Raw genomic sequence first — 27,825 nt, 5'->3', positions numbered from 1 at the left:
GAAACTTCACACAATCAGGATTGAATAAATTTGATTTTGGTTTGTATTCAATTTTTATTTGTTTTTAATCCCTACATTTAAAAATATTGTATTTTTAATCCCTCATCATTCACGAGTCTCTTATGAAAGACTAAAACCACACAATTTATAAATGTTTAGGGATTGAAAACGAATAATTATTTTGTACGGATAAAAATCAACTTGTATCAATGTTTACAGAGACTAAAAATATATTTAACTATATAGTAAAGAGTGTGGTAATGCATCCGCTAGTTCCATCAGAAACTCTACAACATGATCCGGTGAGGCAAGAGTATACCGAGCATTCGTTCGGTTTCTCCCTACAGCACATGAGAAGTAATTCTCTTTCTTGAGGTCAAGGACATTCCATGATGTATTTTCTTGAGCAGGGCGTCGTGGTGAACTGCAAATTTGATTATTTGTTTTCTTCTGATCAGAATTTGAGACTGGTTTTTGTACCTTATTTTGAGATAATGATTTTGGTCCATTTTTACTACTAGCTGGGATCTTTAAAGCTTGTTTCTTCTCAGCAGGAAACTTTACTGCTTCTGTTGTTGACTTACTTCGCGGAAGACTCACACCAATAGATGGAAGATCTGGCTCAAAAAAGGTATAAAGATCTTCATCCTGTAACAAGAAAAAATGTTCAATCCTCTAAAGTATTTATATAGATAAAAAGGACCACAATTTCATCACAATTAGACATGTAGCACTTTTCATTTTATGATTGTTCATCGCATGTTTTAGAGGAATATATATACAAGATAAACAATATAATAAAACAATGATAAATGAAAGTATAATTCACCTTCCCCAGAAAATGTCCTATACAAAGAACATAATCAATTGGTGATGTCATGGATTTGCTATGAACTATCTCACCAAGGATGCGGTCAATAGCGGCTCCCTATTTGTAAAAAGAATTTAGAGTAAACATTTAAATATGTACAAAAGAAAAATATTTTTGATGAAAATGAAACTGAATCCCCTACAGCTGTGATACTGTGCAACATCTGTAGGGATTGTTAGATATAGAGGACCTGGGTTCGATGAGAATACCTTTGTAACACCAACAGCTCTAACTTCAACAGATCGGCTCCCTTGAACAACTTCAACCGACGAATTAGAAATCGGACCTGTCCATAGATGTTGCAGCATGTCTCTTGCTTGAAGTTTACCAAACTCAACATCTGCTTGAAATTCAAGAATCAGTAACAGGATCAAAAGAGAGCTGTGAAATCAAAAAAATCAATTTCTATATGAACAACTCAAGCAAGCACCTGCATATTTGTAATTCCAAACAAGTGAAGTTTCCCTCTCCTCGAAATCAAAATGTGACCGCGGTGTTCTTTCTGTGAAGTACTCAAAAACATGCTGTAATACAGAATTGGAAATGTAAGTCGACGTCATATATAAGCAAAGTCACATTAAAAGAAGTGAAATTTCAAAATGAGCGCTGACCTTCACGCTGTCGACCCATTCCATATTCAGATGCTCTGGCATTGTTGTCATCCATTCACCCTTTGAAGGTTGTAAAAACATCCCATTCTCTGCTGCCAACCACATGTCGTATTCTTTGAAGTTCTGCTATAGAAAAACTTTAAAAGTGTATTCATATTACATTTCATAAGGAAAACAAGTAAAGTGCCAAGAATTACATCATCTAGGACTTTTCTACCACTTCCACTGAGAACAACTACTGTGGTATTTGGATCACTGCAAAGTGCTGTCAAGGGTTGTCTCAATTCAGGATGCACCTTAAGTTCCATTTCTTTAATCTGATCTCCAGTTTTCTCAACTGGTTCAGTTAAAGTTCCATTGAATCCCTGTATGTGAATAACAAGTCTCAGTACAAATGTTAACACAAGAATCCATAATAGGAATGCATTGTAAAAAAAAAGTTCTTCAACGATAATTGTTTTGCTTTAGCGGTGTAAAAAAAAAAGTTCTTCAACGACATGTATCGGTATCCAACACTGACACACGCAATTACATTCAATTAATTTATTTTCTCAAATTATAATAATCGGTGTCGATGTGTCAGTGTCATGATGTCCATGTGAGTGTTCATAAACTACCTTACTCTTGCAAAGTTTTACTCTTTGGGGATATTTATATATTCAGGAAACCTCGTATGAGGAGTAGTAATAGACAAGGAAACAAGTAATTCAAAGAAGTCATGATTTTCAGAGTGAGACAGCATACCAAAATGAGCAATCTATTAGTTGAGTGTAGATAACGTCTGATTGCAATGTCAGTTGGAAGCCTAGGCGGAACTTGTCTTGTCCTTAGTTGTGCCTCAATAACAGTATCATTTAGTTCACTGCAAATAGTCAAAGATTCATAAGGTAATGTGGATCTTCCTGAAAATCAAAGCAAGATATGATTTCTTTACTTACATATTTCGGTTAATAAATTACCATAACACATCATTTTGTCTTTCTACTATTCCTATTAATACAGAAGCAACACGAAAACAAACATCATATTTAAGCATGATTCTATTCTATCTGCATATAATTGCGTAAGTTTACGAGTCTTATATCTAGAGACCAAGTTTTTTTTAACAAAAGGGAGTTTATAATTAGGAACACAGGTAGTACTTTAATTCTATGACATGTTTTTAGAGCATAATTAAAAAAATCCAAATACTAATATGCATACCTTACAAACGTTCCTGCCCATTCTTGTGCAGTGTGGGATTTCACATGAAGAAAATTATGCTTATGTCTCTTTTCTCTTTCTGCAGGTAGCATATTCAGAGCTCTTCCAATTGCAGTAGCAACATCTGTAACATTCCACGGATTGACGAGAATTGCCCCAGCACCAAGAGACTGGGCTGCACCAGCAAACTACAAGAAACATACCAAATATCACGTGTCAGATCAGCATTATATATATCTAGTTACATGAAAGAAATATGAAAATGTTAATTAATCTATACCGCAGATAAGAGCTTTTTATAAAACAGCATTAGAACTATAAATATATAGTTTAGACAGGAATAAAAAGATGAAACATCAATACCTTTCATTTATTTAAGAAGATGAATTCTAAAAGATAACTGGTGCCAGAATCGATTTATAAATTTCTATTTTCTCTACGAGGAGATTGTGAAGAATGTTGTGGGATCTCAATAAGAGGAGAAATGCTCCTAAAAGCTTATATACATAAAGGCCTTTGGTCTTGAACCATGAACAATGCTCCTGCCCGCACTATCTTGCGAGTAAATTGAAGTTTTATTTGGAAGAATGTAGGAGGAAAGGATTTAAATTTAAAAATCTTGACCATAGAGGCACACATACCATATAAAAAACACTATCCTAAAAGCTTAAGCTGTCAAGTAAAAACTCAACACTATGCAAAAACACTATCCTAGACAGTTTTGCCAGGACCAATTCTAAGATCTTTTTAAACTATTCTTTATCATATACAATAATTCAACTTTATCATAGCATTAATCGAAAAATTGCAAAAAAAAATATATAATTCTATAATTACTTCACTAAGAATGAGAACCCCTTTCTTTTTCTCCTGGCAGGCCACAAATTCATAGCTGACAAGATTCATTCCATCCCTTAAAGATGTGACTAGCGCTACATCTGTGTAAAAAATAGAGAAAATGAATACAATTAGCAGAAAACTTACAATAACAAGAATTGAATATCAACAATAAGTTTCGATTTTCCAAAGACAATAAAACGGTCATAAAAATGTGTGGTAAAGTAGGTATCATCTATCCCCTCACTAGTTGTCTTAAAGCTAGACTTTATTTCACACAAAACACATTTATTTTCATTAAATGTTTTCATGATTGCTGCATGTATACTTATGAAAAATAACATGTGGCCAATGAAAACGGTTGAAGCAAATCTCTTTCGATTGTAAATTTTGTATAAAATGACTTATTTGCATAAAATGTTTGTTTTCTAATGTCACAAGAACTAAAATCAAATGACAGCAAGTGATGAAAATGTTAAACTTGTTGCCTTTTCAAAAAACAAATAAGCATAACCGTGCATGAATAAGTGAATAGAAAACACAATGATTTAGAAGAGAAAGCATTTTGTTTATTAAAAATGCACTTTGATTCTCATGAAGACAACTAGCATATCACGGATGCTTCATAGTGTTCAGATTTTAAGACCATAAGGTAAGACTCAGGATGCAGTTTGGTTGTAAGGTAACCACTCTCAGAGATCATAACTTGTCAAATCAGTTTCAAACCCTTTATCTTTCCATGTGCATCATAAACTTATAGATGAAGTGAAAATTCAAACAAGAAAAAATCAACCAAATTACTGCAAAACTTAATAATGCTGATGATTGACAATATCATTGAAAAGTAGCTGGTAAAGCTAAAAAAAAAATGTAAAAGTACACAAATTTACCAGTAACTGCATACAAAGCACATAGTTCATGAAAGTCAAGAGAGCGATCCTGTAGAAACAAAAAGAAATCATGAGATTGTGAAACATAACAAAGTCATCAGTGAATTTAAGACTCATAATCTATGAAGGTCAGATAATTCAATTGTGAAAAAGTAGATAATTCAATTGTGAAAAAGTTTCGGTGTCCAACACATATACGATATTGATAATTCTTGATGTGTACTTCATTTTTTTTCTTCTTTCTTCAAACAAATTCCCCAATACACCATCAATAGCTCTTTCCAACTAAAGACACATTGTCACCGAGATACAACTAGTCAATGATGACGGCCTTTTTAACGATTTGAATTTTGTGTTTTCCAGGAGAAAAAGGAATTTTTTTGGCACCCTCCCTGTCTTCCTTGGTTCTTCCCTTAGTTGTCCTGACTCCTGAGCCTACTGGTTGTGGTGGTATCTTTAGAAACTATCAAGTTAGCTTTGATGGCAGTGATGACGCTTATTAGTGACTGATAAATTGTTATTAGTATTTAAGACGATAGAGAACATGAGGAAGAGAAGTTATCACGGTGTGATGGCATTCAAAGGAGACACACTCAATTGGTGGTTTTCAAGGAGAGAAATCAGTTGGACTGTTACATTCTTCACCTTTGCGAACACATTAAAAATCTCCCTAAAGGAGGTTGAAATAACAGATAATATGATAGAAACTAACAATATTATTACACGGGCAGGACCTCTAAATTTGATCATCCGTTAAAAAGAAAAGGATGTACATGTGATGGTAAGTCAGATTATCATCATATCAAGAGCGTACCAGGTGATGTATAGGAACAGTAGTCAATGATCCAAATCGTCCATTGATGCGACCGACAATTTCATGAACCTGACTTGTAAGCTTTTGATCTATATATAAGAAAAGAGTATAACCAGTCATGATTCAGAAACCGGAAGTAAAACCATCCACCACAATGAAATAAACCATTTTCATGCCAGTTTATATGCTCCCACGGAGTGCAAAGACTATTGTTTTGTCCAACTTAAGATTTTACAAAATAATAGTATAAATTACAGTAAAATAGAAAACATTATAACATCCATTTATTAAATAAAATAAAATATAAATTAAAAGAGAGGAGCCTAATTTAAAGAAAAATGTAGTGTAGATGACATTACAAATAATAAAATAATAGCATACATTCAGGAACATCTGTTCTTGTTGGGACAGCGATTTGAAGCAAAACTACTTTATCGCGCCAATAAGCATTTTCTTCCAAAAACTTTTCAAATGCTAGAATTTTTTGAGGAATTCCTTTAATCATATCAAGCCGATCAACGCCTAACATTACCTGCCAAGACAGAATAATTCAATTCATAGAACCAAATCAAATTAACAGTTAGCTTTTATAAGAAATGAAATGTGGATCAAGGCTCTGCATATCAAATAAAAACAACTTGAAAAGGTGGAAAACAACATCTTCACTACAAACAATTCAATATAATTTTTGGACAATTTCAAAAGAAAAACAATTCCTTATAATTACCACACAGAAATAGCTTGATAAAAGCTTGGTGCATAGTGAAGTTCAATGACCAACTGTTATGGTGTTTAGGGATTCCATATATTTTAAACACAATTCTCACTTCTCTTTCTACCCTGTGTGTTTCAATAAACATCGCCGATATTTTATCTTGACGATTCTTAGATGTTTTCAGCTTTGTCAAAATAAGAATAAAGTCCGTAATTATTAAGAATGGTAAGTAAGATTTAAAATTAAGCATAAATTTAAAAAATTATAGGATCAACAAGTGCAATAAATTTCAAAAATACCTTTCTGCCTTTGAATCTTTCTTGCAATTCTTTCATATTCTCCTGCACCTGAGTAAGGTCTAGTGCACGTATAAATCGTTCCGAGTCAATCCCTATTGGAAACTGACATTGAAGTGCAACAGAACAATTTTAAGCTCACTGTGGTGATTGGTTACTCTAAATGAAGTTTTACACAAACTTCCCCTTCTCTTCTAGTAAGTGAAATTTTATTTAACTTTAAATAATAACTATTAATAAGCAATATACAAACTATGTGGGGACTTACTGCGGCAACTCGAGTTAGCTTCCCTTGATACTCAACCCCATAAGGTGTACCCTCAAGTCCAAGGATGCGAGTACAAGCACTAACAAAATGTCTTGCATAATCATACGTGTGAAAACTGTGCAAGGAAAGTTCAACTTATCCAAATCAAAACAATGACGTAATAAAAAAAATTAAAATGATGAAATGAAGATGGATACAGCATGAGAGAACATTACAAGTTATAGAATATGAAAGACATAGCCTAACGGCAAACTTTCATGCTCACCGTAATGTTTCAAAGGCTCTCGTGAATCAAATAATTATTTTGACTAAAGCAAGTTGAACAAACAAACTAACAAGAATGATAAAACAAAAAAACTATTATTCCTAAATGGGGGAGCAAGTTGAGAACTGACCCAACTAAATCAGCTGCAAGAACAGAATGCAGGAGCTCAGAACGAGAAGGCAGCGTCCTATGAATTTCAGAAGAAGGAAAAGGGGTGTGAAGAAACCACCCAACTTTCATTTTACTATTATATTTCTTTAAGCATTTTGGGAGGAACATAAGATGGTAATCATGGCACCAAACAACATCACCCTCTTCATAGTGTTGGTTCACAACATCAGCAAACATTTGATTCGCTTTCTCATAGGCCAAAAATTGAGATTGGAAACTGCGAGTTGTTGCAAGACGGTCTTCTTGTGGAAGTCCAAGGTAATGGAAAAGGGGCCATAAAATGTTGTTGCAATAACCATTGTAATATTGATGAACAATCTCTTCATCCAGAAATACAGGGATACACCTCTGCAATGTTAATACCACAAGCAATATGAGGAAAACAACTTCTCATCAATATTTTGATATTCATTCAAAATTGTAAGAATCCTCAAATTTAGAAAACTAAATTGTCTAATGTTTACGATTTTAAGGAACAAAAGATTATTATGAAAAATAAATATGAATACCTTTTCGGCTAATGCTTTAGTGAGTGTCTTCTGTCCAACCACGTCTGGAACATTCACTCCGGCCCAACCTATCCACCTTGCCTCAAACTCCTTCACACCTTTGTTAAAGGGAAACAAAGAAAGAAAAAAAAGAGTGATGTTACCTTAAGGCTTTGTTTGGATTGGTGGTATGAGATGGAATGGAGTGGTATGTGGTGGTATGAAGTGAAGTTCCATTGTTTGGATTCTTTAAAAATGAATGGAATGGAGTGGTATGTGATGGTATGAATTCCATCCCATTCCATCATTTTATCTTATTTTTCTTCCCCTCCAATTTGGGGTGTATGGGATGGAATACAAAATGTCCAAACAATGGAATACATTTTATGCTCCATTCCATCCCGCTCCGCTCCATTCCATCTTATTCCATTCCGCTCCATTCCGTTATGTACCATCAATCCAAACATAGCCTAATAGATAGATATATCCACTTACTATAAAATGATGTTACACGTCTTGTCAAATGTCATTTTAAAACATCTTTAAATACCTTCTTAGTTTTTATTTTCCTAACATAAATAAATGCTTACATTTTTTATTGGTTAAATAGCCTATTGGCATGAAACCTTGAAGGTAAAGATGACAATTTGACTCGTACTTAATAGGTACCCACAAAAAATACTACAGTAAAAATTCACTATTTGGGTACGGTTATAGGTAATTACCCGCCAAAATGAGCGGATATGGGTGTGGGTACAGGTACTTTAGTACCCACCCAGTCTCATACCCACATAATATTTATTTATTTTAGGCTTAAATGCAGTTTTACCCCTGTTTTGAAAAAATCGGAATTTTATCCTCCTATTTTAAAATACATAATTTTACCCCCCTATTTTAAATTTTTTTGGATTTTGCCCCCTCCGAAATTCTGCACAAAATCTACTTTCGAGTCTCAACTTCAAAGCTTCACATAGAACTCAATTTGGATCAATAATTCACCAAACTGATACCAAAATGACCGTAGGGTATTATATAATACTATATGTATATCAATTTTAAAAAATACTTAGGTACCCATAGGGTATGACCACATGTACATAAGTTGTTACACATGCGTATATGAGGATGGATACAGGTATTTTTTCATATTGTGGGTATGAGTACTATAATACCCTACCATCCCCTACTCATTGTCATCCCTACCTAAGGTGAATAAATGGGGTATCCGATATTCGAACTCCAATTTCTACATATATAATGGAATGTCTATGTCTCTATCAACTGAGCTAAATTAAATAGAGAATATTTTATTTTTAGTTGTACAAATTTTATTTTTTTTATATCATAAGAGTCTTGAAAGACATCTTCAAATACCTTTCTTAGTTTTTTTTTTAGATAAATAAATGCTTACTTAGTCGGCTAAATAGAGTATATTTTATTTTTAGTTTTACAAAACAATTTTCTTTTTAATTGTTTTTTTACATCATAAGAGTCTTGAAAGCAACATCGGTGAATCGATTGAACGCGTAATTGAACCCATTCCCAAACTTTGGTGAATGCTATTTATGCTAAGAGAGTTGGGATTTTGAGTTTAGCTCGGTTATTATTAGTATTAGAGCTTTGTTAAATGTTTTTTCAAATTTTAAGGTTAGGTTTATTAGAAGACAAGCAAATTTGGTTACTAATGTTTTAGTTAGAGCGGCTAATTTTTTAGCTTGTCACCATATTTTTCAGATTACTCCACCTTGTATTGACCTTATTTTAATTAATGATATGAGTTAAGTGTGTTTTGTTTAAAAAACCAAAGAGAAAAAATAATTTACATTTTATAATGATTAATTAAATAGGAGTATTTGTAAAGAAAGCATTAATACAAATAATCTTATATGAAGAGATAATTAAAAAGTGAACAATGGTATAATTTAGGACATAAGCTAGTTTTGAAATAAGACAAATTAGATTGTTTTTTATTTAATATCTCATAAGGAGCGGTCGTATTTTTAGACTTTGGAACTCTATTTAGGACTTAGCAAACAGTCAATAAACTTCCCATCCCCAACCCACTAGTGAGATGCAAGACCAGAATTTAACATAATAACAACAACTAATTTAGTAAAAGTTATATTCTTTCTTTCTTGTGGACCATTCATTTAAAGAGAATATAGTGCACTGGTTTCATGTATAATTTCATATTGTTTATAAAAATGATTAAATAAACTAGAATCATAGTCGGTTCCCCTATGACTATGAAACCTCTTAACTTTCTTATTAAATTGATTTTCAATTTCATTCACAAACATTAAACATATCAAGTGCTTCACTTTTATTCTTCATTAGATATACAATTGTGTAATCAAAACAATCGTAAATAAAAGTGATAAAATAATGTTTATTATTTTTAATTAAAGTTCCATCAAGTTTACAAATATTAGAATGTATTGGATCCATTGGCACAGATTCTCTAATTATTGATTTATATGAGCTCTTAGTTACTTTAGCTTGAGTGTCAAATTCACATTTTTCTATGTCATTAACATTTAACTTTGGAATTAAACCTAAGCTACTTAAATTAGAAATAGAGCGCTTATTAATTAACGTGACAAAGTCTAGTTGTAGTGTCCTTTTAGAACTATTCACAATGTACTTTCCAAGTACATCCTTCTTGATCGAAGATAAACACAAATCGACAAATAGTTTAAAACATACAATTGAATAAAAAATAAAATAAAAAATGTTACCTAGATGAACCGATTCTGGAACAAATGTAGCCGAAACAAAATTATGAAAGACAATTGTGAAAAGGCCGATGATGGAGAAGTGATTCTGGAGCCTAAGGAAGCGGCGATCTTCAAGGATCACAAGTGAAGCAGCGACGACGACAAGCGAAGCGCCAGCGAAAAAATTTGATGTTACGGAGAAAGAAAAGATGAATAGGATTTGTGAAAAGTATTTTTTAGTAAATAATAAGAATATGTGTAACCTAAAATATAATTAATGAAAAGTAGTAACCTAAAATATAATTATTTGAAAATTAAAGTAGTCAAAATTACTTTTTGATAAAAAATTATTTATGTTTGACTTGGACACATATGACTGAATTTAATTGGTGTCATGTTAGCATATGACATCTACCCTCAATTTATGTGAGGGTTAATTAGAAAAAACCCAACAGTTAATGTAAACATGCCATGAATGGTGTACCATTTCCCAACAAAAATATCATTCTAGTGATGGTGTACAAAATTGTCTCAATAGTCTAACTAAACTCAACCTTATTCAGAAAAATATCATCCTTCAAAATTAGAGTCTTCCTAGAGATGAACTTCAACTTTACATCTTTAATACAAAACAACATTAGTGGTGTGAGCATCTCCCAACAACACTTTCTTATCTTCAACAAGCGTGTATGTTTGAACATAGCACGTTCATAATATACATCATGAGAGGCACCAGTATCTATCCACCGATCATGTTGATTTCGATTATCATAGCAATAAATTGCTCATCAGCCAGTTTAACCTACGCATTATGGCCAACGGAAGATTTTGGCATGTTCCTATATTTTTAGCCATATGATATGATTTTCCACAATTGAAGCATGACAAAATACCAGAGTCATTTCTAGGTGGCGGTGGTTGTTTCCTAACAGTTGGGGCCCTTAATGGGTTCCCATTCTTAATTCGGATACCAGCATTGTGGTTTTGATTCTTTAGAGGTTTGCCAGTTGGCTTCAGAACTGCACCAAATTTCTTTTTGTTGTTAGAAACGACAAAATTCTTCTTTCTGATCTTGTCTAAGAGATTCTTCTTCAATTCGGAGGTGGCTAATCAGACTCTCGATTGAAAATTCTTTTGTTTTGTGAGAAGAATATTTTTAAAATCTTTCCAACTACGGGGTAGTTTGTCAATATTAACAGCAATCTGAAATTTTTCATTTAGAGGCATACCTTCAGTGATGATCTTGTGAGCAATCTTTTGAATTTCGTGTGATTGAGTCTCCACATATCCTTCATCAACCATATGGTACTTCAGTAGCGACTAAAAACATACTTCTTGGCATCAGTCTCCTTGGTAGCATACTTCTTTTTCAGAGCCTCCCAAACTTATCTAGCAGTATCGCATTTCATCGGTCAAAACGTGAGCAACTTTATTTATGGTTAAGAAAAATAACATTTTTGTTGCCAATGTTCGAAGTGAAGTCCCCCAAACTTCAAGTTAAAAAACATTTTGTTGTCAGAACCAACAAAAGTACCAATAATTTCTTCGGTAGTCATGGCAGTAGAAAACATCTTAAAATTGTTGTTTTTGAATTTAAAATTCGGTTTTAAAAATTAAGCCACTGAAGAAATTATCGGGTTGAGTCGCGCACTAGATTGCTCTCTTTAAGATGTTTTGCAGCATTGCCCAAAATTGTGCAAAACATACTATCAACCTCACCGTCCCTAGGATAAAATAGCTCAATTCAAATTGATACTGAATAACTACTGCATTGTTTCAGTCAATAATTACACCCTTTATGGCAAATATGGCCACTCAAATATGGTATAAAACCACTCGAATATGGCATTGTGGCCACTCTAAAAAATAGAAGAAAATAAGAATTTTTGAAGATGAAAGAGAGAAGAGAAAACTTGAGAGAATTCAGATTTTTGGAATTCTAGAGCGAAGAATATGAGAGGCAGAGACCTCTATTTATAGTTGAACTCTGGAACTGGAAAGGAGAGAAACTAGAGGAGTATATCAGTCTACCAAAGAACTCGATCCACAACAGATTCGATGAATATGATCCAAAAAAACGTTGGAGCAGAACAAACCGGAAGAGGATCAAGTTGAATTGAAACAGATAAGATCCGAGTTACCAACTTCCCTCTATATTTGAAACTCGTTCGTTCGAACAACTAAATATAATATCCTTTTAGTACTGCAAAAAAAAAAAATCCTTTTTTGAAAGAAAAATATTGTTCTTCATTTATAAGAGCTTCTTTGAATTTTCAACCACGTTAATTATTTCTTTAACAACATATTTCTAATTATTTTATCTCTTTCTCTACAATTTATAAAAAATGTTATAAATAGTAACATAAATAAACTTCTTCTCTTGAAGGATATACTTGTAAAAACAACATTCACTATTAACAAATTCATTATTACTACCAACAGACTTTCTAAATTCTTGTGATTTACTATTCAACAGAATCTTATATTAAGGGGCGGAAAGATAATACTATCTCTATCTAATCCACTTGGGTTTGGTATAGAGGTGTTTGTTGGGTTGAGATTATGGAGTGTGTTCATCTCAAGGTCTTAGATTCGATTCTTCATGGTGTCAATTTCGGTGGGCTAGTCTATTAAGAGCAAAAAAAAAAACTTCCGCTCTAAATATGGCCGCTCTAAAAAAACTTCCGCTCTAAATATGGCCCTCACAAATGGCTAGTCTATTAAGAGCAAAAAAAAAACTTCCGCTCTAAAAAAAAAATCTCTATCTCTAAATATAACCTCATCTAGAGTTTTTGTTTTCCTTTTTATGGTGTTGCCTAAAGTTTTATTATATTCATTAAGAATTAACAATATCTTATAATATAAGCTTGTATACACAAACAAACCCTAAACCTAATTTTTTTTCCTCAATTTTTATATTGCAGTTTTTTATTAAAAAAAATACAATTCTGTCTTGACTAGGATTCAAACCCACATACCTTTATTACAATACAACATTTCAACCACTATGACATGTAGACCAATTGTAATTAAAATTATGTTCACAAAGTGTTAAATTTGACTCACGTTATGAATCAATTATATATATTTCTTGCGGAATTAATTTACATCCATATTGAAGAATCAATTATCATCAATCAAATAGGAAATATTTCATAGGATAATTAAGCACCATCAATTTTCATTGCAAAGTTTATACAATTTAAAACCGATAATTAGAAATCTAGCAAATCATACATCTCTTATATTATAAGCTTGCTAACATAAGCTAACCCAAAACCTAATTCTTTTTCCATTCATTTTCCCTCTCTTTTTATTGCAAATATTAAAAAATATATATATACAAATTTGTCCATAACGAGAAACGAACCCGCATCCTTTTCTTACAATAAGGTTTTTCAAGCGATAGAGCATATGCTTCAATTGTGATTAAAGTTAGGAATCCTAATATGTTAACCCCGTGTTTCAATAAATTTGAACGGCAGAATTAATCACAATTTCTATTTATTTTTTTATTTTTTTGACGGTCTATTTATTTATGGTTGTCCACTTAAGTTTATGTAGTTGATTGTATTCTTAATTTTCTTAACCTTTAATTATCAGCAATTTTGTAACCCTTAATTATCAACAATTTTTTTTATAAGTAAACAAAACGATGGAGTTCCAAAATTATTAGAAAAAATATAAAATAAGCACATAAAAAAATATAAAATAATTAATGGGTTCGGAATCAACCAAATTGATTGGGTTCCAAAATTATTTAAAAAAAATTACTAATAATTAAAGGTTAAAAAATAATTTTTCATTAAATCGTTGAAGTACATTTTTTGGGAAATGTGTGATCTTGGAATGTAAATAGAAATATTTACATTACAAACAATATAAATGGAGATTTATTAACTAAATTATTCAAAGTATTAAAAATGTCCAAATATAGACATACAAATATTAAAGGTTAAAAATTAGTTTTTCAACTGATTCTTTAATTATCAGCAATTGTTTTCAATAAGTAAACAAAACGATGGGTTTCCAAAATTATTAGAAAAAATATAAAATATAAAATAAGCACATAAACAAATATAAAATAATTAATGGGTTCAGAATCAACCAAAACGATGGTAATATCTAATCATCCAATTATTTTCTTCGGTTCAGAAGTTGTTCATGCTACAATTAATTCTTCGGTTATTTGGAATTTTTGTGAAGTTTTAACATTGAGCAAAACATTGAGGCTTCTTAGTGGTGCTTCGAATACAGACACAGAACAAAGAAGATTGTTTTATGAATGAGTTTTGGTGATGGAGAAATTGAAGATGGCAACGATAGTGATTTAAAACTTGACATTCCATTAGATTTACTGATTTCAAATTCAGATGATCCTCTTGCTTCTATCGTTGAAAGCACATATCCACATGTTTTATAAAACATGAAAAATATAACATATTTCCAAAATAGAGTTTTACTAGATCCTAAAAATTTCATAGTCGACACAATAAATGATTATATGCTGGATTTGATTCCTGTTGAAGAAAAAATATATTTGAGTTACGATACTCCAGTGACACACAATGTAGATGATCATGTAGTGGATGATGTTCACACTCCCGAATTTTTGAACACGATTTCTATGTCGGGACTTCCAAATCACAAGTTGATACTTAAAGTTGGAGTTCGAGTTATGTTATTATGGAATTTGAATAAAAAAATCGGATTATGCATTGGAACAAGACTTATTATTACAAGAATGGGAAGACGTGTTTTTGAAGGAAAAATTATTTCATGAAGTAATATTTATGATCAGATTTTCATACCTAGATTGATTGTCTCTGACACCATCTAACTTAATAATTCATTTTAAATTTCAATGGAGTCTCCTTTAATCGTTTCTTTGGCGATGACTATTAATAAGAGTTAAGGACAGTCTCTTTAGCATGTTGCGATATATCTTCCGTCGTCAGTGTTTTCACATGGTCAGTTGTATGTTGCAATTTCAAGAGTTACTTCGAAAGAAGGATTGATTATCGACGAAGAAGGGGAGAATACTAATAAGACTTCTAATGTACTATCCTATAAAGAAGTATTTCGTAATATATCATAATTTTAGTTGTATGAACATTTTTCTAAATTTATTATTGAACTAATTTTTAATGTTATAATTATTATATTTTTTTGTTAATACTAGGCTAATTAGCACGGGTCGAAGTTCTAGATATAGGATAATTACACATGAATAAAAGTCAAATAGAAAACAAATTACTGTACTAGTACACCGCTAACCTTTAGTAGACCCATTTTAAATTTTCATCTGCATTAATTATATTTTTACTAACCTACTAATTAATTTACATTTTTTTGTTTTTTTGATAGTATTTACATTTTCTTTTTCAGTAATATATAATAAATATTTTAGTGTAAAACATCAGAGTTCGGATATGATCCATTAGCTTATCCTCCATTACCTTGCTAAGATCGTGACACGTGGATAAAAATTTATCAATGGTCTAGATTTAAAAATGTAAGGAAAAGTAAAAAAAACAAAAAAAAAAAACACAATCACGTAATCTTCTTTCTTGTTACTGCAGTCATCTTCTCACACAAATCTCTCTCCGTCCAAAAGCCGTCGCAGTCCAATCTCATTGTTAGTACTAACACAGTTGCTCACGTTGCTCTCACCCTTCTCTATCCGTTCAATCTTCGTCGCCGTCATTATTGCTTTTCAAAGTTGGGAATGAGTATTATTGTTGTTATTATTACTTTTCAAGGTATTATTGTTGTTATTATACTATGAATTTTATACTGTAATGGTTTTTCTAGTTTCATTTTCATTGAAATCGAAGACTGATTGGTTGAAGTTGAAGATTGTTTGGTTGTAATTAATTTTAGAGTGTAACATTAAGTTGTAATCTTCCCCTTTTTGTTTTTGTTGAATCTCTGCATTTTTTTGTGTTCTGCATAAAATTTCCTTGTTGTGTTATTCTGCTATACTAATAAGTGAACGTTGATTACATTTTTACATGATTTACGTGATTGTGTGTGTTTTTTTTTTTTTTACTTTTCCTTACATTTTTAAATCTAGACCATTGATAAATTTTTATCCACGTGTCACGATCTTAGGAAGGTAATGGAAGCTAATGGAGGATAAGCTAATGGAGCATATCCGAACTCAAAACATCAACCAATTCTTTTTTTAAAAGATAAATTATAAAATCAACATTAATTGTCAATTTAATATCATAACCGACTTTCTTAATATCCTATGTTTCAGGACGAATGTACAAATGTAGTATCAAATCAAATTAGTCCTAAAAGTTTTATACAAGGAACAAATTAGAGATTGTGTTTGGACTCATGAAAATGTGAGACTAATTTAGCATTAATTTGCCATAAAAATATCTCTGCTGAGCCTACATACAGGACTAAAAAAGAGCATGAGAGAAGGTAGGTACATACCTAAGAGAGCACTAACTAAGCCACCTGCACTGATCTCCAAAGACCAAGAATCTTCACCTTTCCTTATTGCCGACACGGGCAACCTGTTTGCCACAACCAAAAGTCTCTGTCTATATTTCCCATGATCATCATTTTCTTGCCTCTCAACTCTATTTCCCTCTTTTACGGGTATCTGTTCGTTTTATGCAACGACTTGGTTATTAATAATAATATATTTACCGTTAAAAAAAAATAATAATTGATGATGATGATGATGATACCTTCTCAACATTGTGATCCTCCTGCTCCAAATATTCATCACCCAACAACTGTTCATTGTTGGATTGAATTCCTCTATTTCCACTTTTCCTTAACTCTCTTTCTCTTAATAACCTCTCTACACGACCTGGTATATGATTTGAATCACCGTTGTATTTATTCCCTGGCATATATACCACTCCTTCTAGTTCTAGTTATTATAACTCCCTCTCCTCCTGCATAATTTCCCAGACATATATACTCAATATTAATTCATTTCAATTATCATATACTAACTGAAAATGTTCAAATTATTATAGAAATAACATTATTAACATATTTTATGATCTATACATGATTGAAGCTGTAAGTAACAATTAAAATGAAAGAAAATAAATAGAGTGGAGAAAATTTTATAACCGGTTTTTAGAAAGAAAGTTTATGATGGAGAGGAGAACAGAGTTGAGAGGCAAGGCATGAAATGAATGAATGAATGAATATTGCAACAAAGTAATAGTTTTATTACTGAGAACATTTTATTATTGAATAAAATTGGTGAGAGAGAGAGAGAGAGAGAAGAAAGTTGGTTCACATGAAAAATTGAGTGACCTCGGAAATTAGCGGAGAGTTGAAGGAAGACAGGTGTGTGTGTCCTTAAAAACAGGGAACTGGAATGGTTTTAGTTTTTTAGTAAGACTATAAGAGCATTCACAATGGGAAAATACTCAAAAAGAGTTGTAATTTTTGGTTTTGGTTTAGTAAGTCAATTTTTTGGGAAGGGTTTGTTTGTTTGGACAGCATCTTAACAGCTGGGTTCCTGTGAGAGAGACACTTTGAGATGAATTGCAGATATCTTAACTCGTGATTTCATTGCAAATTCTTAGTATCTTACACAATTATAATAGTCCATCATAATCTAGAAAGTCTCCATGCTTTAAAAATTAACTAAGTATCGTGTTATAGATCATGGGAAAATAGATTCTTTAAATTTTTTTATTTTTTTTATAAAAGTTCAAATGAAAATTTGGTTTAAATAGTTATTTTTAAAATGTTATTTTAGGTATTTGATCATTTTATTGAATTTTTTTTTAATATCAAAATTTTGAAAAATCATTTATTTTGAAGCTATTTCAAACAGATTTTCATAAAAATCATTTTTGAAATACAATTTTTTCAAAAAGTTGTGATTTTGACTATATTTTAATATTTAATAATGTGTGTATATGTTGTATGATGTTAAAATTAGTGTTTGAATTTAGAAAAAACGAATATAAAAAACTTATAATATTTTGAAAAACTGTTTTAAAAAATCTATTTTAAAAAATACAAAGAAAAATCTATTTTTTTAAAACTGAAACAAACAAGCCCCATATCCAACACCAATATTAAGTTAGTCCAAATTTATTTATTGATTTGTATAATTTTTGTTTTCCATGTATTTGTTTTTATGATACAACTATGTGTAGTAGGATACATATAAGAGATGTGACCTATATTTTCTACGTCCTCTCACCGGCATGTTTACGTATTTCTACATTGAGATGTGTAATAAAAAAAATACTAAAGTAAAATTCAAATTCATGCGGCGAAGAAGTATAACGGGGATATCCGAACTTTATCATGTATAAATTTGAGGTTATATTTTTTTATCCCTGCTTAAAATTGGAAATGGTTTGGAAATACCCGAACTTTATGAATTTGGGAAGGCAAAATCTATCCCCAGCTAAATTTAATCTCCAAAAAAAATTGATCTTATATAGTCACTTATTAAATTAAACTTGGTCACAATAATCCTTCCGTAAATATTTTTTAAATCATGATTAGGATTATTGAACCGTAACTAAGCTTATGTGTCTTCTTCATTTATTATATTATATACAAAAATAAGGGACATTTAGGTCACTACAATAACAAATAATTTGGACAAATTTATCTCCAATAATAAATTTTTGAAAATAGATTTGTTTGGATTGTTTGTTATTGTGATAATGAGTGTTTTACCTTCTCAACTGGTGTGATAACTTATAATCACGTTATGTTCGATATAGATAGAAACGAGAGTGAGCGAGAATGTGGGAAAATGAAGAGGAGACTTTAAGATAGAGAGAATGCATGTGGAAAGAGTAAGTTACTAATTTACTAAAAAAATTCACTTTCATTTTATCTTTATTATTTTAACCAAGGGACTAAATTGTCTTACTTGTTCTACTAACATTATTATGCCACTTCAGAAAGCTAATAGTACATGTCATCGTTGGAGATATGGTTAACAGAGAGAAATTAATTTATGGGCCATCACAGTCATTTATCGACCTGATGTGGCTCATTACATGTACTATTAGCTTCTCATATGGTTAACAAATTTATCTCCATTTCTCTCTGTTAACCATATCTCCAACGATGACATGTACTATTAGCTTTCTGATGTGACATAATGAATTTTGTTTTTGAATTGATGATTGTTCTGAGATTTTGCATTCACTTTTGATTTGGATCTAAATCTTGCTTTATGTCCTTTGTTTTCTTTGAGATCGATGTAGACAATTGTCAGCTTTTGCTCTGTTTTGTGGATATAGTTATATGAATCGTTGTTGGTTTCAGACTTGATCATTATCATATTTTTTCAGTCTGGATATGGTTTCTATGAATCGTATTTGTCTTATGCTTGTATAATATGTGGATCTTGTTGATTCTTTTTGGACGCAGGTTGATATATATATATATATATATATATATATATATATATATATATATATATATATATATATATATATATATATATAGGGCTGCTAACTTAGACCCAGTTGAGTCTAAGTTAGCAAAGTGCACCTTTTCAGTTGGACCAAAATACCCATTCTTTTTAATTAATTAACCAAATTACCATCAATGGACGCGGATCCAGTGTCGCGCGCGTACCGCAGGACCATGGTTACAAGCCGTTGATTTCCATCAGACGGCCAAGATCTGATCTCATCAAGACTGTCTGATCAATCAGACAGCCCAGATCATCCGAATCCATCAGATTCCAGCGCGTGCACCACACTAGATTACACCCTGGAGAGAGAAGAATCTACTTTTTAAAAGCAGGACACGTGTCGCTGTCTGATTGGCTGGGCGTGATTTTTTTCCATTTAATACTTTGAACTCAATTATTTCGTTGTAAATTAATTAATTTTTTTTTTTTATACCAAAATTCATAATTTTTTTTCTCTACAAATAGAGACTGGGTTCGTTTGATTTGGACACAGAAAAAAAAACCCAATTTTTCACTACCTTAATCTCATTTTTCACTACCTTACATCAACTCACTGAAACCATTCTACCAGGAAAATGGTTTCAAAGTACAAATCTCTGAAACCATTCTACCAGCTAAATGGTTTCAGAAGCAAATAACTAAGAATCAACTTACTGAAACCATTCTACCAGCAAAATGGTTTCAGAAGCAAACACAATTAATAAATTACTCACTGAAACCATTCTAGCAGTAAAATAGTTTCAGAGTACAACTATGTGCAACCATTCTACAAGCTACATGGTTTCAGAAGCAAATAACTAATAATCAACTTACTGAAACCATTCTACCAGCAAAATGGTTTCAGATTACAACTCTCTGAAACCATTGTACCAGATAAATGGTTTCATAAGCAAACACAATTAATAAATTACTCATTGAAACCATTCTACCAGCAAAATGGTTTCAGAATACAACTATGTGCAACCATTCTACCAGTAAAATGGTTTCAGAAGCAAACATTAGTTTTTAATTACCGTTTTATCTCATTTAATTAACTAAAAATAGTTTCAGGTCTCCAAAAATTTCATAAAATATACCAAAAGTTCCAGAATATTATCTACTATTTTCCTGGTATAATGGTTTCAGTGAGTTGGTTGAGTGGTGCGTGTTAAATTACAACACACAAGTAACGTATTTAGTAGACAAAAAATGAGATTAAGGTAGTGAAAAATTACATTTTTTTTTCGGTGTCCAAATCAAACGAACCAAGTCTCTATTTGTAGAAAAAAAAATTATGAATTTTGGTATAAAAAAAAAAAAAATTAATTTACAACGAAATAATTGAGTTCAAAGTATTAAATGAACAAAAATCACGTCCAGCCAACCATTGTGTGACACGTGTCCTACTTTTAAAAAGCAAATTTTTCTCTCTCCAGGGTGTAATCCAGTGTGGCGCACGCGCTGGAATCTGATGGATCAGGATGATTTGGGCTGTCTGATTGATCAGACAGTCTTGATGAGATCAGATCTTGGCTGTCTGATGGAAATCAACGGTCTGTAACCATGGTCCTTCGGTACGCGCGCGACACTGGATCCGCGTCTATTAATGGGTATTTTGGTTAATTAATTAAAAAGAATGGGTATTTTGGTCCAATTGAAAAGGTGCACCTTGCTAACTTAGACCTAACTAGGGTCTAAGTTAGAAAACCTCATATATATATATATATATATTCATATATATATATATACTTTGTATTTTAGGATATTTTTGTGAATCAAGATAGTGCTCCCAAGGTGTTTTTTTAAAAATTTTCATAAAAGAAAAATTAGGATTCCTTTGATGTTTAATTTGAATCAAGATTCATTGATTGCTTAGTTGATTCACACGGTGAAGTGCTTTGTCATAAATTATGCTTCATTTATTTATTTAACCCAAAAACTAATAATCCTAATTACTAACACTAACATTTATTGTTTCTCGAATATACAAAAAGTCAATGTGAGTGTATCATTACCATTATAGAAGTGAGTTTTTGTCTAACTCAACTGAAATAAAAATATCGAAATTATTAGACTGGACGTTATGAATGGGGTTCGAATTCCGGCTCCCGCACTTATGTGTGAATTTATGATGGCTTTATCATTACGTCTGCTTATTCTATTTTTCCTTTTTTTTCTTTTGTAGAACTATTTTGCCTATTTATTCTTTGCATAAGTGAATTTTTTTACCGTACAGAAGTTATTTTTTAAGTCAATTAATTAATGTAAAAAAAAGAAAGAAAGAAATGCTATCTAAAATTAGATGAAGAAAAATAAAATAGGTATACTTGCAAAAGATGTTCATGATATTCTACATGTGACAAAATGGATTAAAAGGTCACTATAGAAAGCAACAAAAGTAGTCATCAACATCATCTACAAAAAAGATTTGCAATTGAATTGTGCAGTCTTCTTTTATTTGATGTTTTTCTCTCCTAAGTAAATAAAGGCAAGTGGAGATCGCATTATTAACGTTGCCACGGACATAGGATCTACTTTAAAAGGCAAGGACTCGTAAAGGCTTACACAATGGCCACATCATATTGAGTTGGGATCTTGTTCAACAAAAAAAAAAAATATATCGAGCTTGGATCCTCTCCATAATATCAGCAAAACAAAAACTATGTTTATATTTTTTTTTATTGATAGTTGTTTTTCGTCTTCTAAAACTGATCATAATTTTTTTAAATCTCCACTATTTATTGGAATATATTTTTTGTAAACAAATTTTAATAGAAAATATTTTTCGATAATATAAATCTTATTATAAATTTTCTATTACTAAAAATTATTTTTCTATAATATTTTTTATATTATGAGCAATGCAGAATGAAGAACAACAATCTTTTATATTTGTAAGGGTTAAATATGTTTTTTATCCCTATAGTTTTTCATAATTTTTATTTTAGTCCCTGAAGTTTTTTCCGTCAATGTTTTTAGTCCTTACTTTTCATTCAACTCGTGTATACTTTCACATTTTTGAATGATTTTTTTTGTATTCATGTTTGTAATATTATAAGAACATCTTCGATAAAAATTTAGAATTTTTTAATATAAGATGAATTATTTATGAATTTTTATGTGCAAAAAACTAAAAAATTCATATTTAATTCATCTTTTGTTAAAAAAATTTAAACTTTTGTAATAAAGATTCATATAATGTACTAAACATGAATGTAGACAAAAATTTAAAATTTAAAATGACATGCACGAGTTGAATGAAAAGTAGGGACTAAAAATATTGACGAAAAAAACTTCAAGACGAAAAAAACTTCAAGACTAAAAAATGTAAAAAATATCTTCAGGAACCAAAATAATTTTTTTGATAAACTATAGAAATTAAAAACATATTTAACCCTATTTGTAATTGTGGCCACAAAAGTTATGGGCCCATGTCAGACACGTAGCCCAACCCAAATTACCTAGTGACCAATGACATTATTTGGGGCATCATAATTCATATCATATCTTTTATTTTCGGTACTTGAGGATCGATGAAAATTGTTTGATTTGAAAGGACTATGCATAATGCATTCTGGAAATAAAGGCTGATGATGATGTTTATAAAAAAAATATAGTAATTACTTATGTCTGTTAGATAATAATATTATTAGGGCTTTAAGTATTGGGCTTTATATGTTAGTAGTTTAGTAGTCCATTAGGAATTATTATAAATTATTTTGTAATCCTTATTTTGTTAAGTAATGCTATTATAATATTATTGAAACCCTAGCCGTCACTTTGTGTTTCTCTCTGAACTTTAACATGGTATCTAGAGCAAGGTTCGATCCACCTTGAACAATCTGTCGTTTCCGCTGTCGAGTTTCCAACAAAAATTGGAAATATATTTGTTGTCGAAAATCTGATGAGAATGAATTTGTTTGAGTTCCTGTAGCTGCGATTTTGGTCTCTCTTGGTGTGATTTTTCCATTGAGGCAAATATTTGCTTGTGTTATGAGATGAGTGTCTTGTGTCTTTGGATTCTTTGTGGCCATGAAGTGCTTGTTTCTTGGGGGCTGTACGTTGTGCGTGTTTATGTTGGACTAGTAGCTTTTTCTTGGCATTGTTTACTGATGATGCAAATTCTTTGCAACAACAACTCGGTTAGTTATGATTCTTTGAACCGTGAAATTTGTTTGTTTTCGCTTGGTTTTCTTTGGTGGAATCCTATTTGATTTTATTCTGTTTTGGTTTGATTAGTTTCGTTCTGTCTGATTGATCCTCTCTTAATTTAGTTTTGTTGGTCTGTTTGGTTTGGTTTGGTTTAATGTGGTTTGTTTCGTTTCAGTTGGTCGGTTCTGTTTCATTTGGTTATGTTTAGTTTAGTTTCTTGCGGTTTATTTTGTTTTGTTATGGCTAGTTCTATCTGGTTCTGTCTGGTGAGTTAAGGTAATACTCACAATATGTCTGGTGAGCGAAAGCTCGCAATCTGTCTGTCTGGTGAGCGAAAGCTCGCAATCTGTCTGTCTGGTGAGCGAATACTCACAATTTGAAATTTGAATCCGGTGAGGGAATACTCACATTGAATCCGGTGAGGGAATACTCACAATTTGAAATTTGAATCCGGTGAGGGAATACTCACATTGAATCCGGTGAGGGAATACTCACATTGAATCCGGTGAGGGAATACTCACAATTTGAAATTTGAATCCGGTGAGGGAATACTCACATTGAATCCAGTGAGGGAATACTCACATTGAATCCGGTGAGAGAATACTCACAATTCGAAGTCTGAAGAACTTGAATTTGAAGCTATTAGTTAATTTAGTTTATTTTCGGGTTGATTTGTAACAAGCTCAAAGTTTAGTACGCTTTAGCTTGAGGGGTAGTATTAGAAATAAAATATTTAGTTAGAGTAGTTTGATTTTCGTTTTTTGTTTGACAAACTCTCGATGATTATCTGATAATGCATCGTGAGTTTGAGGGGAAGTGTTAGATAATAATATTATTAGGGCTTTAAGTATTGGGCTTTATATGTTAGTAGTTTAGTAGTCCATTAGGAATTATTATAAATTATTTTGTAATCCTTATTTTGTTAAGTAATGCTATTATAATATTATTGAAACCCTAGCCGTCACTTTGTGTTTCTCTCTGAACTTTAACAATGTCATCAAATGAAATTGCTCATTGTCAAGGCGGCTACATCACTAGCTCGTTTTCATAATTTTATTGATATTCTTACATGTATTTATGATATTATTACGAATGAGATAAGCTATTTTCAGTAAAACAAAAATATTTGCAACACAATTTCTTTTTTTATTCCTTTCCAACACATCAAATTCTGAAAAGGCTATTTTATGTTTGACAAGTGGAATGACATCATAAATCATGCAAAGAATTTCCTCGTTGCCACAAAACCGTGTGTAACTATAGCATCTCCAATGGTGTAGTACTTATTAGGTACTCATGATACTTATTAGGTATTACCATTGGAGCAATATCCATTTGAGTACCTAATAGGTACTGGTTCTACAATAAGTATTAATACCTATTTTATTTTTGTGGGGTCTCATTTATAATGATGTATAGTTATTAGTGAGATGTGTTATTGGTAGAGTCTATTTAGAACTTTTTAAGACCATCTCCAATGGTGTAGTACTTATTAGGTACTCATGGTACTTATTAGGTACTACCATTGGAGCAAAACACCTTTGAGTACCTATTAGGTACCACTTCTCATATAAGAACTCTCTCTCTCCTCTTGGACCCACCTTACTTTAGATTAAAATATTCTTTTTATGGGACTCACACATTTTTAAATTAATGTGAAATTATTGATGGACCCATTTAGAATTTTTTTAAGAAGTGCTAGGTTGGAGGAGTTGAGTACCTATTAGGTACTATTATTAAAAAATAATAAATAAGTGATGTGTCCACATGGGACCCAATTAAGTACTCAAAATTAGAGTTCTCCATTGTGGATGCTCTAAGAGATGTTGGGTTGGAGGGATTGAGTACTTATTAGCTACTATTATTAAAAAATTATAAATGAGTGATGTGTACACGTTGAGTCCAGTTAAGTACTAAAAAATGAGGATCTTCATTATGAATGCTCTAATATGTCAACAGAAAACACCAATGTTAACAAAAATATTAGTAGATGATTAAAAGTAAAAAGTTGCCTCAAAAAACAAAAATATTGTCCAATACGGTATATATACACGAGGAATCGGATTGTCACCATCGGAGATTTCACTGAATTATCTCTAGTTGTAACATCCACCACTCAAGCATATCATTTTTCAATATTTTTATTTTAAAATTTGTCTCTTATTTTTTTAAAGGTCGAGATTTGACTGTATGTGAAAGCAAAAATTTCTCACGGAAAACGATCTACTCCCATATACACGGTTTAGTTTTTTCAATTACTATCTCTTTCAATCACATTCTCATCAAATATTTATAAGTGGTGTACATTTTTTATATGGTTTTTTTTTGTTGGTTACATTTTTATATGGTGTTTTAATATACAGTATTGAGTGTTTAATGGTCATATAAATCACTCTAGAAAACATGTACTAGGTATCATAGATAAATTTTCTTACTCTCAAAAAAAAAAATCATAGATAAATTCTAGAGTATCTATAGAATGATTAAATTTAAGCAAATAAGTTGAGTCGTTTAATCTTTGTGATATAATTGCTTAATCTTTTCGCTTAAAAGTTTTAGCAACCAAACAAAATTCATATTGTTATCTACTCTAAAATTAATCAACTCAGTCAAATCAAAGCATTGAAATCAAAACAAGATCACAACCAAAATCTAAAAGCAAAGAAAACAAGAGTGCAACAACATAAAAGCAACAAGCACTTCTTCCATATCTATGGACAAATTGTGTTACCATCATATGATTCAAAATTCTACTTAATTCAATCAAAACAAGAAAACATAAAATTGATCTACAACAATAGAGAGAGGAATTAGTAAAACTAACCAGGAATATACAAAGGTGATGGTGCTTCTTTGGCCTAGAAACTTACTTGTGTGTTAGTGAGGCAAAGGAAAGCATCAACAAAAAGATAACAAAGAATGAAAGAAAGTAGCACTTGGAGACATTCTATATATCGTCACGAACAGATTCTTTTCTGTTGTGCCCAATTACTTGAAGGGAATTTGTTCCATCTTTTTTTCCTTTTCAAAAGTTATAAACTTTTATTATTTTTTTTTTTGTCAAAAAAACTTTTACATTATTTTTGACTCAATATACACACGGTATGCACCAACAAAAAGTAATACAGTCACCAACGGTTATGCTTTAAAAAGCACATTCTCACTCACTCTTTTATTCTCTTTACTACCATGTTTAGGGTAGCGCTGTCAAATAGGTCAGTCCGATTCGGTGTGTCAGAATATATTAATAGGTCAAATTGGCCCGGTTTAATTATTATTGGGCTATGCATTAATGAACCCAGCCCGACCCCATATGGGCCATGTGGACTAATCGGCCGGTCCGATCCTTTTCAAACAAAAAAAATCTTCTGTTTATCAAATTTTTTTGTCACTTTGATGTATTAGTATCTCATAATTATCAATTTTATTCAGATATGATTATATGCAAGTGTAAATAATTTTTCCATCAGTACTAATATCAATTAAACCCTCATTTGATTCAAAAAAAAAGAAAGAATCAAATTAATAAATTATAAAGTTAATTTTTTTAAAGTTTCAGGTCAATATAATACATTTTAATAAGCTTACACATTTAAGTTTTAACTATATTTTTTATAATAATTCAAGTATATGATAATTTTTTTATGTTTTTATTGATATTATTTTTACAATGACAATTTTTTTTTTATAATGAGTCGGCCCGAAATCCAATGGGGTATCCCGGTCCAGCAGAATTTTCATACGGGCAACATGGACTTGGGTAAAAAGGCCATATTGCATTTGGGCAACTTTTTTTGAATTTTTTTCCCTACCCCTACATTTAACATTTCACCCCTACAAGTAACTCAACATTTCCATTTTACCCCCTTTATTATTCTCATTTAGCCTCAAGTGTTCAGGTAAAAAAAAAAAAAGTGTGTAAAAAAATGTGTTCAGGTAAACATCACTCCTAGACCAAAATGAAGTTACAAATTTTTCAGTTGTTGGGGTAGGAGTATAATTGTAAGGGTATGGAAGAAATTTTTCAGTTTTTTTACGCCTGATCTGTCGAAGCCCCAGGGCTAATGAACCGATTCATCAGCTCATAAAGACCATGCATTTTATCT

The 27,825-nt window shown here is 31.3% G+C and overlaps 1 protein-coding gene across 6 annotated transcripts; it reads right to left on the bottom strand.

Moving 5' to 3' along the window:
• Nucleotides 1-20: 20 nt before the first annotated feature.
• LOC123898642 (alpha,alpha-trehalose-phosphate synthase [UDP-forming] 1-like) lies at nucleotides 21-26,835 on the bottom strand. Of its 6 annotated transcripts, none has more exons than XM_045949658.1 (19): nucleotides 26,544-26,835; nucleotides 16,857-17,069; nucleotides 16,597-16,768; nucleotides 7,451-7,548; nucleotides 6,901-7,289; nucleotides 6,506-6,620; nucleotides 6,241-6,342; nucleotides 5,608-5,758; nucleotides 5,227-5,315; nucleotides 4,413-4,461; nucleotides 3,523-3,623; nucleotides 2,686-2,873; nucleotides 2,227-2,344; nucleotides 1,680-1,847; nucleotides 1,483-1,605; nucleotides 1,302-1,395; nucleotides 1,081-1,211; nucleotides 830-928; nucleotides 21-648 (listed from the first exon to the last, which is right to left on the bottom strand). In XM_045949658.1, exons 2-19 carry the CDS (start codon nucleotides 17,022-17,024, stop codon nucleotides 235-237), a joined length of 2,769 nt encoding a protein of 922 aa, XP_045805614.1. In that variant the 5' UTR covers nucleotides 17,025-17,069; nucleotides 26,544-26,835; the 3' UTR covers nucleotides 21-234. The 6 variants fall into 6 exon arrangements, with proteins under 6 accessions (XP_045805614.1, XP_045805613.1, XP_045805615.1 ...); XM_045949657.1 differs by having other exon boundaries at nucleotides 1,483-1,608; nucleotides 26,544-26,713; XM_045949659.1 differs by lacking the exon at nucleotides 26,544-26,835 and adding an exon at nucleotides 17,443-17,647.
• Between the last annotated feature and the right edge of the window lie 990 nt (nucleotides 26,836-27,825).

Source organism: Trifolium pratense, linkage group LG7, assembly GCF_020283565.1.
Source record: "Trifolium pratense cultivar HEN17-A07 linkage group LG7, ARS_RC_1.1, whole genome shotgun sequence".
Classification (NCBI taxonomy): Eukaryota; Viridiplantae; Streptophyta; class Magnoliopsida; order Fabales; family Fabaceae; genus Trifolium; species Trifolium pratense.
The sequence above is the reverse complement of the archived record's forward strand: the minus strand, read 5'-3'. Positions and strand labels throughout refer to the sequence as shown.

Excerpts from the sequence above, each read along its gene's own strand:
- LOC123898642 (XM_045949657.1), bottom strand. The coding sequence starts at position 17,024 with ATGCCAGGGAATAAATACAACGGTGATTCAAATCATATACCAGGTCGT. Across the intron at positions 6,621-6,900 it reads CTTGCAGCTGATTTAGTTGG|TTTTCACACGTATGATTATG; the intron begins GTCAGTTCTCAA and ends TTCCTTGCACAG. Across the intron at positions 929-1,080 it reads GAGCTGTTGGTGTTACAAAG|GGAGCCGCTATTGACCGCAT; the intron begins GTATTCTCATCG and ends TTTTACAAATAG.